The 15,000-nt window shown below is 40.0% G+C and overlaps 1 protein-coding gene and 2 long non-coding RNA genes across 4 annotated transcripts in view; all 3 read right to left on the bottom strand.

Annotated features, from left to right (window-relative positions):
- The window catches only part of LOC123501955, an 8,686-nt gene extending 1,541 nt beyond the window's left edge, over nt 1-7,145 (bottom strand). Inside the window, exons 1-3 of one of the 2 annotated variants that reach the window (XR_006673745.1) lie at nt 6,993-7,145; nt 5,027-5,315; nt 1,836-2,070 (exon numbers count right to left, since the gene is read on the bottom strand). This is a non-coding gene — a long non-coding RNA (uncharacterized LOC123501955). Of the gene's footprint in view, nt 1-1,835; nt 2,071-5,026; nt 5,316-6,992 lie in introns of those variants that run through there. The other variant, XR_006673746.1, reaches the window with a different exon arrangement.
- Nucleotides 7,146-9,287: 2,142 nt separating this feature from the next.
- On the bottom strand, nt 9,288-12,084 carry LOC123501949. Its single transcript, XR_006673741.1, has 3 exons — nt 11,854-12,084; nt 11,311-11,400; nt 9,288-9,454 (listed from the first exon to the last, which is right to left on the bottom strand). It is a non-coding gene; the product is annotated as an uncharacterized LOC123501949 (long non-coding RNA).
- A 1,581-nt stretch (nt 12,085-13,665) lies between these two features.
- The window catches only part of LOC123501944 (lipase 3-like), a 7,248-nt gene continuing 5,913 nt past the window's right edge, over nt 13,666-15,000 (bottom strand). The window contains exon 10 of the mRNA XM_045251055.1: nt 13,666-14,198. Coding sequence (XP_045106990.1) covers nt 14,138-14,198 — 61 coding nt within the window. The 3' untranslated portion in view covers nt 13,666-14,137. The remainder of the gene's footprint in view (nt 14,199-15,000) is intronic.

Here is a 15,000-nt window from a genome sequence, read left to right as displayed (position 1 = left end):
ACTTTATTTTTTCACTGTGACTGTTTTCCAAGGCCACAGAGCTGACTGACGGGGCTTTCAAGAGTGTTTCTACAGTTAATAATGCAGAAATCTTGTCACTCTGCCTCTTAATAACCCCTGAAACTTAAATAAAGCCTTTTTTATATATATACCACATCAGCTTTTCAGGGGAATGTCTGGACTAAAGGGGATACTGTTTGTGGCACCTCCTATCTCAAAGCCCACCCGCTAGGAAACCGCTGCCCTGAGTGAGGAAGCCCTACCTACACTCAGACCGTGGACAGGATTCAAACCCGTGTCCTTGGAGACCCCTCGGACCCCATAGCACGCAGGGTTCAGAATCACAGGCGCAAAAGTGTAGCAATTGGCATTTCAAAGAGCCATTTCTGAAAATATGTAGCCAACCAAACTGTAGCCAAGTGCATTTTCCAGGAGCCAGTTTGTTGATGTTGGAGGTATCGACTGGATAGCTTGCTTCCATGACAACACGGCCAGGATTTCCACGGCGCATAAATTGTGAGGTTGTGTGACGGTGAAGAGAAGCAATGTGGGGTCCTTGCTGTTCACTGCAGATCGATGTGAGGAGGATAACATCAATCACTTTGCCACATAGATCTTAAAAGCTAGACATCATTTTTTTCTGTTACTCAATGCCAAATCAATTCTTTTTCCACAATTAGTGACATTAGTGAACAGTATATGGAACCCACCACTGTCCACACAAGCCTTTGAGACGAGAAGCATGAGAGAGGCAGTCAGGCTGGAAAATCGCTTCAAATCAGTGTTCTAAGTGTGTTTTGTGGTGTTTTGAGTGTTTTTTTGGGGGTGAATTTAGTCTATTTGAGTAAGAGTGGGGTTCAGGTGGAGGTCAACACATTTGGCCCTCACCAGTACTCTCAATCCTTCACCACTACTCTGTCCACCTCCCTAAAGAGTTAACCAGTACTCTCAATCCTTCACCACTACTCTGTCCACCTCCCTAAAGAGTTAACCAGTACTCTCAATCCTTCACCACTACTCTGTCCACCTCCTAAAGAGTTAACCAGTACTCTCAATCCTTCACCACTACTCTGTCCACCTCCCTAAAGAGTTAACCAGTACTCTCAATCCTTCACCACTACTCTGTCCACCTCCCTAAAGAGTTAACCAGTACTCTCAATCCTTCACCACTACTCTGTCCACCTCCCTAAAGAGTTAACCAGTACTCTCAATCCTTCACACCTTTCTCTGGCACACTCTGGAACTCCCTGCCTGCTTCTGTGTCTCCACCTTCCTACCACTTCACTTCATTTAAGAGAGAGGTGTATTTGTCTCTCAATTTTGGATAACCCGTGTGAGCTTTCAGGGTGCTGGCAACACAGTGGGCCTTTGTTTTTCCATTTTCCATTGCCCTTGGCCAGTCTCCCTTCCTGAGAAGAAGACGAAGAAGAAGAAGAAGAAGAAGAAGAAGACACCAATGGACGAGGAGGTTAGTTCCTGCTGCTTTGCCTGGTGCTGTATTCATCCCAGAAGTAGTAAAAGGAAAAGGTGCTGGATACATGTGCATCTTAACCCCTTCAGTACTGGGACACATTTTCACCTTGAGATTTATGCACCATTAGACCATTTTATTGACATTAGCAAGGGTGTATGGAGGGCAGAAGATTAATGGCCACAGTCTTCACTATTGAGTTTGTGAAACTGTAGAAAATCACCAAATAGTCACTACAAGGAATAGGGAAACACGTCACGCTACTGAAGGGTAAAAAAAAAAAAAAATGCAATACTACATTATCTAAGGTGGCATGTTTTTTTTTTTTTTTTTTTTTATACGGTAAGGCCTATAGCGCCTGTAGGCACACTTGAAGAGTGTATGGGAAGCGCTGTTCAGCTTCCGCCCATTAGTGGCGCAGGCAATTTTATTGCATGTGGCAAGTGGCAGGTGGCAAGTGACAAGTGAGAAGTGGCAGGATGGTTTCAGACCAAGGTAGCTCGTCGCCACGCGTCTCAGGGTGGCAGTTCACCTCACAGTGCACAAGATGGCATGATGGGATGAGGAGGTTGTTGTTGCTTTGATTGGTACTATAGTCGCTGCAGAAAAAGAAAAAGACAAATTCTGTATACATCTGTATCTTTATTTTAAAGATACTGTAGAAGCTCAAAGTGTTTACATAGCTGCAAAGCAACTAGAGCTCCGTGAAAAGAAGTTCCACCTTTTGTACCGAATGTGGAAAGAAAGTTTTGGTATGTGGTATCTTAGGTTAGATAGTTCATTGTCCGGAAGAGACTGACTCGTAGTTGTGCACGAGAGCACGCACCAAACACAACTGACAACAAACAGACAACTGTTTCCTACACGGCTACGTGGATACGTGTCCCTCTCACAGGCAGTGTTGTCACATGTGCTGCCTCAAATCTGTCTAGTGTCTTGAAAACTAATCAACAAGTGCCATACATCAAAAGTTTTATTATTGTATATTTTGTCATTAAAATAAAAAGAAGTAATAGCATATCATCTAATAATAAGTTTTGAAGTGAAAGTTCCATTAAAATTTGGCATCACAGTCTGGGATGGAAAGTTGCACATTCAAAAATAACGGACAGGTCCGATTCCCGAATGGCGTGACACGTGCAAGCGGCACATGCCACGTGTGACGTGCCACGCCACTTTGGTGTGAAAGGTTTCATGTGTTTCCAGAGGTTTATTTTCACGTGGCACACCACGTGTGACATGCCACCTTGGTGTGAAAGCGGCCTTACATCTAATAGGTTTGTAGGTGAGACTTGCATTATAATTTTGCATCACAGTCTGGGGTGACAAGACGCATATGTAAAAAATAGCCATGTTTAAACGACAAGTCACGTCACCTCGCTAAGAAAGGTTTCAGAGATCTCCTAATGTTCGTTTACAAGTGGTGTGGTCCGTGCCTTGCCACCCGCCACCCGCCACCTGCCACCTGCCACCTGTCATCTTCTTGTGAAAGCAGCCAGACCCTTCAGTAGCGTGACATGTTTCCCTATTCCTTGTGGTGACTATTTGGTGATTTTCTACAGCTTCACAAACTCATGTGGGGGATTAAAATGGTGAAGACTGTGGCCATTAATCTTCTGCCCTCCATACACCCTTGCTAATGTCAATAAAATGGTCTAATGGTGCACAAAACTCACAGTAAAAATGTGTCCCAGTAATGAAGGGGTTAAGGAACATTTGAAAAGCGACATTTCAGTGTTAAATAGGTGTGTGGGGGGGTGACAAGGTTAGGTTAGTGTAGAGGGGTGTAGTGTGTGTATGGGTGTGTGTATGGGGATATGTGTGTGTGTGTGTGTGTGTGTGTGTGTGTGTGTGTGTGTGTGTGTGTGTGTGTGTGTGTGTGTGTGTGTGTGTGTGTGTGTGTGTGTGTGTGTGTGTGTGTGTACGGAGTGTGTATGAGGTTTCAGTGTTTGATCTGGTGCAGTCTCTGACGAGACAGCCAGACGTTACCCTATGGAACGAGCTCAGAGCTCATTATTTCCGATCTTGGGCTAGGCCTGAGACCAGGCACACACCACACACTGGGACAACAAGGTCACAACTCCTCGATTTACATCCCGTACCTACTCACTGCTAGGTGAACACTGAACAGTGAACAGTGAACACTGAACAGTGAACAGGGGCTACACGTGAAAGGAGACACACCCAAATATCTCCACCCGGCCGGGGAATCGAACCCCGGTCCTCTGGCTTGTGAAGCCAGCACTCTAACCACTGAGCTACCGGGTGTGTGTGTGTGTGTGTTTCATTGTTTGATCTGCTGCAGTCTCTGACGAGACAGCCAGATGTTACCCTACGGAACGAGCTCAGAGCTCATTATTTCCAATCTTCGGATAGGCCTGAGACCAGGCACACACCACACACTGGGACAACAAGGTCACAACTCCTCGATTTACATCCCGTACCTACTCACTGCTAGGTGAACACTGAACAGTGAACACTGAACACTGAACAGTGAACAGGGGCTACATGTGAAAGGAGACACACCCAAATATCTCCACCAGGCTGGGGAATCGAACCCCGGTCCTCTGGCTTGTGAAGCCACCGCTCTAACCACTGAGTTACCGGGCCGTGTGTGTGTGTGTGTGTGTGTGTGTGTGTGTGTTTACCTAGTGTGTTTTACAGGGTGGGTTTTATGTGTTGCGATCTTGTGTGTGTGTGTGTGTGTGTGTGTGTGTGTGTGTGTGTGTGTGTGTGTGTGTGTGTGTGTGTGTGTGTGTGTGTGTGTGTGTGTGTGTGTGTGTGTGTGTGTGTGTGTGTGTGTGTGTGTGTGTATGAGGTGTGTGTGTATGAGGTGTGTGTGTATGGGGTGTGTATGGGGTGTGTGTTGGGGTGACAGCTTATCAAATTGTCAATACATAATACTTTTTCATAACCATAACAATAACATTTTAACACAGTCTCTCTCTCTCTCTCTCTCTCTCTCTCTCTCTCTCTCTCTCTCTCTCTCTCTCTCTCTCTCTCTCTCTCTCTCTCTCTCTCTCTCTCTCTCTCTCTGGCTGAAATGTGGGTTTTCAAATGTTCCTTAATCCCTTCAGTACTGGGACACATTTTTACCTTGAGATTTGAGCATCATTAGACCATTTTATTGACATTAGCAAGGGTGTATGGAGGGCAGAAGATTAATGGCCAAGGTCTTCACTATTTTAATGGAGTTTTGTGCACCATTAGACCATATTACTGACATTAAGAAGGGTGTATGGAGGGCAGAAGATTAGTGGCCACAGTCTTCACCATTTTAATTCCCCACATGAGTTTGTGAAGCTATAGAAAATCACCAAATAGTCACCACAAGGAATAGGGAAACACGTCACGCTACTGAAGGGGTTAACCTAACCTAACTGAACCTAAAAATTTCTAATATTTTCAAACTACTACTACTACTACCACTACAACAAGAACAACAACAACTACTACTACTACTACTACTACTACTACTATATATTATAATAACAATAATAATAATAATAATAATAATAATAATAATAATAATAATAATAATAACAAGATTCCTACCTTTATAAAACGAGATTAGACAGAGCTGGTGGTGGCGGTGGTGATGGTGGTGGTAGCAGTGGTGGTGGTGATCTCAGGCATCCCACACCACCAATCTCACAATTCTCGTCTCACCACCTCACTAATCTCAAGCAGTGGTGGTGGCAAGTGAGATTAGTGGTGTTGCAGTGTCTTTGGTGCCCTAATCTCACTGCTGGTTAGAGTTCCTTTGGGCTCGTCTCACTTCAGCTCACTCGGCTCACTAATCTCAGCTGTTCTTTATAGTTTGTGTGTTTGTTTGTTGGTTTCACTGTAAAAATATTTTCTTTTTTTCATTTTCATTTTTTTTGTGAGATTAGTAACATTTCTCATTTTTTCTAATATTCATGGCTCAGCTCACATTAGTCTCACCACTCGGCTCAAAACACCACTAATATTGCCCTAATCTCACGTCCATCACACCTCTGAGGTTATTTCACTAATCTCAGCACTGTATTTAACTCATCTGATCTCAATGTGTTACTGTCTTACCACTAATCTAAACACTCGTCTCAAAATACCACTAATTTTGTCCTAATCTCACTTCTATCATGACTGTCAACTCATTTCATTAATCTCAGCCTTGTATTTAGCTCAACTAATCTCAATATAAGTCGTACCTCTAATCTCACTCCTAACAATCATTTCTAGCTTCTCTCATTCCTTCTTCCTACTAATCTCAATTTAACTACCTGAAGTGATCTCACCCTCGCATTAAATCTTACTAATCTCAATATGTCACTCTTACCACTAATCTCATTTCTAACATGTTTATTTCAAGCTAATCTCAGTTTTGACTCTTCTCACCACTAATCTCAGGGCTCCAGTAATGTCAGAGCTAATAATCTCATAACACTAATCTCAGCCTTTTTATCACCATGCCAGCTTGTCTCATTTGCCTGTCTGCTAATCTCAATATCCAAGCTCATTTTCAGCAATCTCACTACTAAGATCAGTTAATTTTACTCCATATGCTTGTCTTGTGTGATCTTAGTGCTGATATAAAGCTAATCTCAGTTAATTTCACTACTAATCTCACTATAAAGGGTGTTTATGATCTTAAACCTCACTTATACACTAATCTTAAGGCTGCTAATCTCACTACCCCATTACACTGCATGCACTGATCTCCTGTTAATCTCAGCCTAACTTAATCTTAACCTAACCAATACACTGATATCATTCATGCTAATCTCAGTGTACTAAACCATATATCAGAGCATGCACTAATCTCATCCTCCTAATCTTAATCTAAGTACACTGATCTCAACTGCACTGTTATCAATGTTATAGAAGCTAATCTCACTGTCAGGTATCACAGCATGCACTGATCTCACCCTTCTAATCTTAACCTAAGCCAGAAATCTCACTCCATAGCACCACGGTGTACACTAATCTCACATAGCTAATCTGAATGTACTAAACCTTAGCTCAGACCCGTATCACTGCATGCACTGATCTCAGTCTAACTTAACCTAATCTAAGCCACATATCTCGCTAATCTCACTCCACAGTACACCGTCACCCCACTAATCTCATATTTAATCTCAGTATTCACGAAAGCATGTAATTTCACTATACACTAATCTCAGCCTACTAATCTCACCGCAATCTATTCTAAGCCACACATCTCGTTAATCTCACTCCATAGAACACCGTCACCCCACTAATCTCAAAAAAACTAATCTCTACTCCCACGAAAGCATGTAATTTCAATACACACTAATCTCAGCCGCCACACACACTGCCCATGCACCAATCTCACTGAGCTCACTCCCTGGAAGAGTAACTAACGTCTAATCTCGCCGCCCTGATCTTAAATGGACTAATCTCACAGTTACAACCAAAATAAACAAGGCGGTGGTGGTGGTGGTAGCGGTGACTCAGCCAATGTTTTTAGCTAATATCTCTTAATTTAACAGCACTTCAGCACTCATCATTGACTCACGGGTGCTGTAATGGCTGCTGACTCTTCTCCCAGTCCGCCAAGCCTCGCCCTTATCGGGAAAAGGAGGAAAATTGGGAAAAATATAGACTAGGGTGGTTCACAGTGAGCAGAACGTGGTAGCCTCAGCGCACCTCGTCCTCCTCCGCAATGCAAAGTAGTTCCTATGTTTTACGTGAATTTACCGTCTATTTCGCCTTAATTTCTCGCTTTTTTGGGTGTTTTATTCCTCTGTTTTATTTTACTGTGTTTTTTTGCGTGTTTGGTGGTGGTTTTCGTATTTTGGTGTGTTTTAGGGATGATAAATGCGGGTTATTTTGCCCATATTTTGGGTGTTTTAAGGACTCTTTCGCTGTTTTCTAAATGTTTTTGGTGTTTTCTTAATTTTTTACGTTGTTTTTATGTGAGGAAGTTTGTCATCATGTGTATTTTGATGTTGGTGGTCATGTCGATAAGATATAATGGCCATATTTCAGGTTTTAGCCCGGTTAATACTGTTTCCTTCATGTTTCCGCTCAGTCATTTGTTTTTACTTGGAAGAATCTCGTGTGATGTGTTTCTCTTGATATGAGTTCAGTAAATGCCCTTTTCATCAACGTATTTATCGATATTCATGACTGATTTTTTTTTTCCTGGTATAGTTGTGTTTCTAGTGAGTGTATTTACATTTATCAATCACCAGAAACATGGATTAAGTAATATATTAAGCTATTTTGTCCTCCTTCCACGTGTTATCATCTTATCTCCCCCTCTTGCATCATTGTTAATAACTGTGTGAAGTATTGAAGAAATTGAAGCTTAATTCGCCTTGTATGTTAAGTTTTTATCATTTATTATCACCATTACTATCTTCTCTCCACCTGCTCTTCTCAGCCTCTCTATCATTGACACAGAAAAAAAGTGTCATGATTTCCCCGTACAAAAGACATAAATATATTGTTTTCCCACAAATCTCAAGGTCAAAGAGGATATTTCATTATTCACACCTTTTATTCTCAGCCATTAATTGTTTCATAAGCTTTAGAATATCCTAGTTAATTATATATATCTGTATTTATTATCTAAGAGTCATGTAAGGTTATCGAATATTCAAATCTTTTTTTTTTTCTCCTCTTTTCGTAATATGGTGGTATCTGACTTGCTAATATGGTCACATGTAGCAATATACGGAGTCTGGAGTATATTAGAGTGAATAAAATGGAGGAGGATAATTAATAAGGTGTGAATATTGTGAGTTTTGTCTTGTATTAGTCTTCATTTCAATATCTTGCAAGTGGTGATTTGCCGCCACGCTGATCAGCTGACTGGCGGAGGACGGCAGACGACGCACTCTTGGCGCCAAAACCTAAACCACGCTGCACCATTATCACATTTTCCTACATAATCAAATACTGACAGCCATTTACGTTAATTAAGTTCGTAAAATTCACAATAAATAATTCGCGATAGTTTTTGATAAGCCACATAGTCATTTAGTTATATAATAGGTGACGTGTTAAGATGATGCAGCACTGCGGGTATTTATTAGTGTCATGCTAACGTTACCGACTTTTAACGAGACAAAATTCATAAAGTGTTAAGTAAAAATATAAGAAGGATCAATAGACACCGCTGATGATAAGATCCATGTGAAAATAAATACAAAGCACCATAGAAAATGCAAAGTTTTTATGGTGGACTATGGTAAATTATGCCTGATTTTTATTTCTCATATTTCACGAGATTAACGTTTTATAAATTATTGTTATATATATTTCAAACTAATTTACATTGAATTATAACGTGTTCGTCTTTTTATCATTGTTAGACCAGGATTTATGTTTTTTTTTTTATTAAATATTTCAAGTTTTACCTACTCCTCCTCCTCCTCCTCTCTTTTTCTTCTTCCTCCTTCTCTTCTCTGTTCTCTTTCTTCTTCCTAATTCTCTATCGATACCAAGCTAGTCTTCCTTCACACACCCAAGTCTTCCTCTTCCTCCTCGTCGTCTTCCTCTTCCTCTTAAACACTCTTTCTCCTCCTCCCTCCAGAATTGCAAACTTTATCTCTCTCTCTCTCTCTCTCTCAACCACCACTACTATTACTACTACTACTACTACTACTGCTACTGCTATTAGTACTACTACCATCACTACTACTATTACTGCTGCTACTACTACTACTACCACTACTACTTTTTAACTAAACTGATAACATAAGTGTGTGTTTAGAAGCGGTATTATTATTATTATTATTATTATTAGTAGTAGTAGTAGTGACTAATACTCTCTCTCTCTCTCTCTCTATCTCTCAAACACTCATTACTTCATTATAATTTTATTTATTCTTACACATCATCATCATCATCATCATCATCACACATTCTTACAAACAGAACACAAAACTCGTCATATTTACACTCTCTCACTCTCTCTCTCTTGGGGGTTATGGGGGTTTTCTTCTTCTTCTTCTTCTTCCTCTTCTTTATCTATGAAAGAAGACAACAATCAAAATAACCAGTTTAATATTCTCTCTCTCTCTCTCTCTCTCTCTCAAATAGGTTATGTAAAGTTAGGTTAGGTTAGTGTGTGTGTGTGTGTGTGTGTGTGTGTGTGTGTGTGTGTGTGTGTGTGTCTCTCTCTCTCTCTCTCTCTCTCTCTCTCACACACACACACACACACACACACACACACACACACACACACACAGCACCTCAAAACACCTCAACACACACTATGAAATACTCTTAACACCCAAACACACTCAAAAACACTCTTAAACACAGCTAAACACACTTAAAAACTCTCAACACCCAAAACACACTCCAAAACACCCTCAAAACACCAAAACACCTTAATCGCCAAAACACCACTAAAACACCTCCAAAACACCCACAAAACACTAAAAGAAATGCCCTTGAACACACTAGAGCACCCCAAAACACCCCTAAAACACTCCAAAACTGCCCTAAAACATTCCAAAACACTCTAAAACACCACATAACACCCTAAAACACTGCAAAACACTCCCAAAACATCCTAAAACATTCCAAAACATCCTAAAACACCCCAAAAACACCCTAAAACATTCCAAAATACCCTAAAACATCACAAAAACACCACATCTCAAAACAGCCTGAAATATCCCAAAATAACCCTAAACACCACAAAACACTCAAATAAACACCACAAGACATACTAGGACCCCACTCGAACCCTGTAATATACAACTAGGTACACACACACACACACACACACACACACACACACACACACACACTCTCTGATTTTAGTGAGTTTTGAGTGTGTTTAAGAGTGTGTTAATGTATTTGGAGTGCGTTTGAGTGCGTTTGACATACAGAGATGGATTAAAATTAGGAATGCTTAGAGTGAGAGGCTAAATATTGGAAAAAATGACTTGGTTTAGTGTATATAACTGAAATAAAGTTAAGAAAAGGTGTAGGATTGAATGTTGACCCCTTCAGTACTGGGACACATTTTTACCTTGAGTTTTGTGTACCGTTAGACCATTTTATTGACATTAGCAAGGGTGTATGGAGGGCAGAAGATTAATGGCCACAGTCTTCACTATTTTTAACCCCTTCAGTACTGGGACACATTTTTACCTCGAGTTTTGTGTACCATTAGACCATTTTATTGACATTAACAAGGGTGTATGGAGGGCAGAAGATTAATGGCCACAGTCTTTACTAGTTTAATTGAGTTTTGTGTGCCATAAGACCATTTTATTGACATTAGCAAGGGTGTATGGAGGGCACAAGATTAATGGCCACAGTCTTCACTATTTTTAACCCCTTCAGTACTGGGACACATTTTTACCTTGAGTTTTGTGCACCATTAGACCATTTTATTGACATTAGCAAGGGTGTATGGAGGGCAGAAGATTAATGGCCACAGTCTTCATTATTTTAATTGAGTTTTGTGTACCATTAGACCATTTTATTGACATTAGCAAGGGTGTATGGAGGGCAGAAGATTAATGGCCACAGTCTTCACCATTTTAATCCCCCACATGAGTTTGTGAAGCTGTAGAAAATCACCAAATAGTCACCACAAGGAATAGGGAAACACGTCACACTACTGAAGGGGTTAAAGAAGTGACACACACACACACACACACACACACAAGAAGACAGCAGAGACGAAGAAAAACAGCTTCCCCCATAGAGTGATGGATATACGGAACAGAGTGGGCAGAGAGGTGGTGTGTGCAAAGACTATACACCACTTGAACTGGAAATTAAACACCGTGAAATACAGAGCCGGGACAACACACACACACGGATATACAGACACACAGACATACAGACACTCGGACACTCACTGAGGGCTGGGGGCTAAAACATCAAATCCCACAAGGTCATTGGCTGTCTTGACTCCGACTATGAAGAAAATGACACTCTTCACCACTGACCTGCCGAGAGAGAGAGAGAGAGAGAGAGAGAGAGAGAGAGAGAGAGAGAGAGAGAGAGAGAGGGGATAAGGAAGGATTATAAAAGAAATAAGAGCAAGAAGAAAAAATTGGAGGAGGAGAGAGAGAGAGAGAGAGAGAGAGAGAGAGAGAGAGAGAGAGAGAGAGAGAGAGAGAGAGAGCATTAGTAGTTGTTACTGTTGCTGCCACTACTACTACTACTACTGCTACTCCTACTACTACTACTGCTACTACTACTACTACTACTACTACTACTACTACTACTACTACTACTACTACTACTACTACTACTACTACTACTACCCATTCACAAAATATCATCAGTTTAATTAGAAAAGTAGTAGTAGTAGTCACTGGTGTAGAATTGTGGTCCCTGACTGTCTTAACAACTACGACTACCACCACCACCACCACCACGACCCCACGCCTTCTTACCACTTGAAAGGGTCGTAGTAAACACCCATAATGGCGCCTTTGATCCCTCCTCGTTCAGGGCGGCGTGGCTCAGGGGCGGAGGGCATCAATTTGAACATTTTGTGGCGTTAATGGAGCTGGGCAAGGCAAGGCGAGGCAGGGCAAGGCTGGAGGTAATGGCTGCGCTGATGATGGTGATGATTGTACCGGTGACTCACGTGGGAATTGTTTGTGACTTCTGTACGGGGTTACTATTATGTTTCTCTAATATTTGGGGTTAATATGTTTTTTTTTATTGTTTTTCTATAATTATATAAATATTTTAGGCATTAGATTAAAGGTTGTTATTTTGTTTCTCTTATGTTTTGGTGTTTTTTCATGTTAATAATTGTTTTAAGTGTTTTTCTATAATTATATCAATATTTTAGGCATTAGATTAAAGGTTGTTATTTTGTTTCTCTAATATTTTGGTGTTTTTTCATGTTAATAATTGTTTTAGTGTTTTTCTATAATTATATCAATATTTTAGGCATTAGATTAAGGGTTACTATTTTGTTTCTCTAATATTTTGGGTTGTTTTGTGTTGATGTTTGTGTTTTTAGTGTTTCTTTTACTAATTCAATATTTTAGGCATTAGATTAAGGAATACTATATTGTTTCTTTAATATTTTGGTAGTTTTGTGTTAATATTTGTGTTTTTCGTGTTTTTTTTACTATTTCAATATTTTGGGCATTAGATTAAGAGTTTACTATTTAATTTCTGTAATATTTAGATACTTCTCGTATTAAATTGTGTTTTGATGGGTTTTATAATATCAACAACAATTTCAATATTAGATTACTGGTTTGCTATTTAAATTTCTTCCGTTTTTTGGTGTTTTCTGATTTAAAAATAATGCTTTGGTGTTTTTATAATATTAACTACAATTACAATATCAGATTAAGGGCTAACTATTAAATTTTCTCGTTTTGTGTGGTTTTCTTATTCAAAATGGTGTTGTGACTTGTGATGTGTTTTTCTAATATCTAATGTCTTTTTCTTATTAAATTACGGGTTATCATTGTTTTCTGTTTGTTTTGTATATTATTTGTTTATCATTACGGTACATTACGATACTTTGGTGTTTTTTCTGATTTAAATTGTGTTTTGGTGTTTTTATAATATTAACAACAATTTCGATATCGTTCAAATGACACACAGACACAGGGTACAGTATCGTTCAAATGACACACACACATAGGGTACAGTATCGTTCAAATGACACACACACACAGGGTACAGTATCGTTCAAATGACACACACACTCAGGGTACAGTATCGTTCAAATGACACACACACATAGGGTACAGTATCGTTCAAATGACACACACACACAGGGTACAGTATCGTTCAAATGACACACACACTCAGGGTACAGTATCGTTCAAATGACACACACACACAGGGTACAGTATCGTTCAAATGACACACACACTCAGGGTACAGTATCGTTCAAATGACACACACACACAGGGTACAGTATCGTTCAAATGACACACACACACAGGGTACAGTATCGTTCAAATGACACACACACACAGGGTACAGTATCGTTCAAATGACACACACACATAGGGTACAGTATCGTTCAAATGACACACACACTCACTCATTCATTTATTTATTTATTTTTTTTTTTTTATTGAGTTACGTGGAAAAACACAAGGAACCTTCTCCGTTTGTCACTTTTGAGCCTTGAGGGACGCCACGAGAAGGAAGGGAAGGAGGAGGAGGAAGGAGAAATGTAAGTAAAAGTAGGAAGGGAGAGAGAGAGAGAGAGAGAGAGAGAGAGAGAGAGAGAGAGAGAGAGAGAGAGAGAGAGAGAGAGAGAGAGAGAGAGAGAGAGAGAGAGAGAGAGAGGAGGAAGAAATAATACAAAGAGAGATATTTTAGACAGGAACCTTCTCTGTTTGTCTAAGCCCTGAGGAACACCAGTAGAGAGAGAGAGAGAGAGAGAGAGAGAGAGAGAGAGAGAGAGAGAGAGAGAGAGAGAGAGAGAGAGAGAGAGAGAGAGAGAGAGAGAGAGAGAGAGAGAGAGAGAGAGAGGAAGAAATAATACAAAGAGAGAGATTTTAGACAGGAACCTTCTCTGTTTGTCTAACCCCTGAGGAACACCAGTAGAACGGAGAGAGAGAGAGAGAGAGAGAGAAAAAGAAGAGAGAGAGAGAGAAGAGAGGAGGAAGGAGGAAGAGTGAAAAAAAAGAAAGAGAAGAGGAAGAAATAAGAGAAAGAGAGATTTTAGACAGGAACCTTCTCTGTTTGTCCCTAGTAAGCCTTAAGGAACTCCAGTACGTGTGTGTAGACCAGCTCCTTGGCATCAGAAGCCCTGTGAAGATAGAGAGAGAGACCGTACCCATTAGAAACCATTAGAAACCATTAGATAACATAAGGAAAACGTTACAATTGGCACAGAAAAACATTAGGGTGATGGGAAAGAGAGACCATAACCATTAGAAACCATTAGAAACATTAAGGTGATGGGAAAGAGAGACTGTAACCATTAGATACCATTACATAACATTATAAAGCACAGGAAACATTAGGATGATGGAAAAGAGAGACCATAACCATTAGAAACCATTAGATAACATTATAAAGCACAGGAAACATTAAGGTGGTGGAAAGAGAGACCGTAACCATTAGATACCATTAGAAACCATTATAAAGCACAGAAAACATTAGGGTGATGGGAAAGAGAGACCGTAACCATTAGAAACCATTAGAAAGCACAGAAAACATTAAGGTGATGGGAAATAGAGACCATAACTATTAGAAACCATTAGAAAACATTATAGAGGACAGAAAAAACATTAGGATGATGGAAAAGAGACCGTAACCATTAGAAACCATTAGATAACATTAGGAAAACATTAGGAGGAGGAGGAGGAGGAGGAGGAGGAGGAGAAGGAGAAGGAGAAGGAGAAGGAGAAGGAGAAGAAGAAGAAGAAGAAGAAGAAGAAGAAGAAGAAGAAGAAGAAGAAGAAGAAGAAGAACTACAACAACAACAACAACAACAACAACAACAACAACAACAACAACACAACAAGGAAGAAGAAGAAGAAGAAGAAGAAGAAGAAGAAGAAGAAGAAGAAGAATAATAATAATAATAATAATAATAATAATAATAA

This window comes from Portunus trituberculatus, chromosome 2, assembly GCF_017591435.1.
Source record: "Portunus trituberculatus isolate SZX2019 chromosome 2, ASM1759143v1, whole genome shotgun sequence".
Taxonomy (NCBI): domain Eukaryota; kingdom Metazoa; phylum Arthropoda; class Malacostraca; order Decapoda; family Portunidae; genus Portunus; species Portunus trituberculatus.
This window is presented reverse-complemented; position numbering and strand designations above follow the sequence as displayed.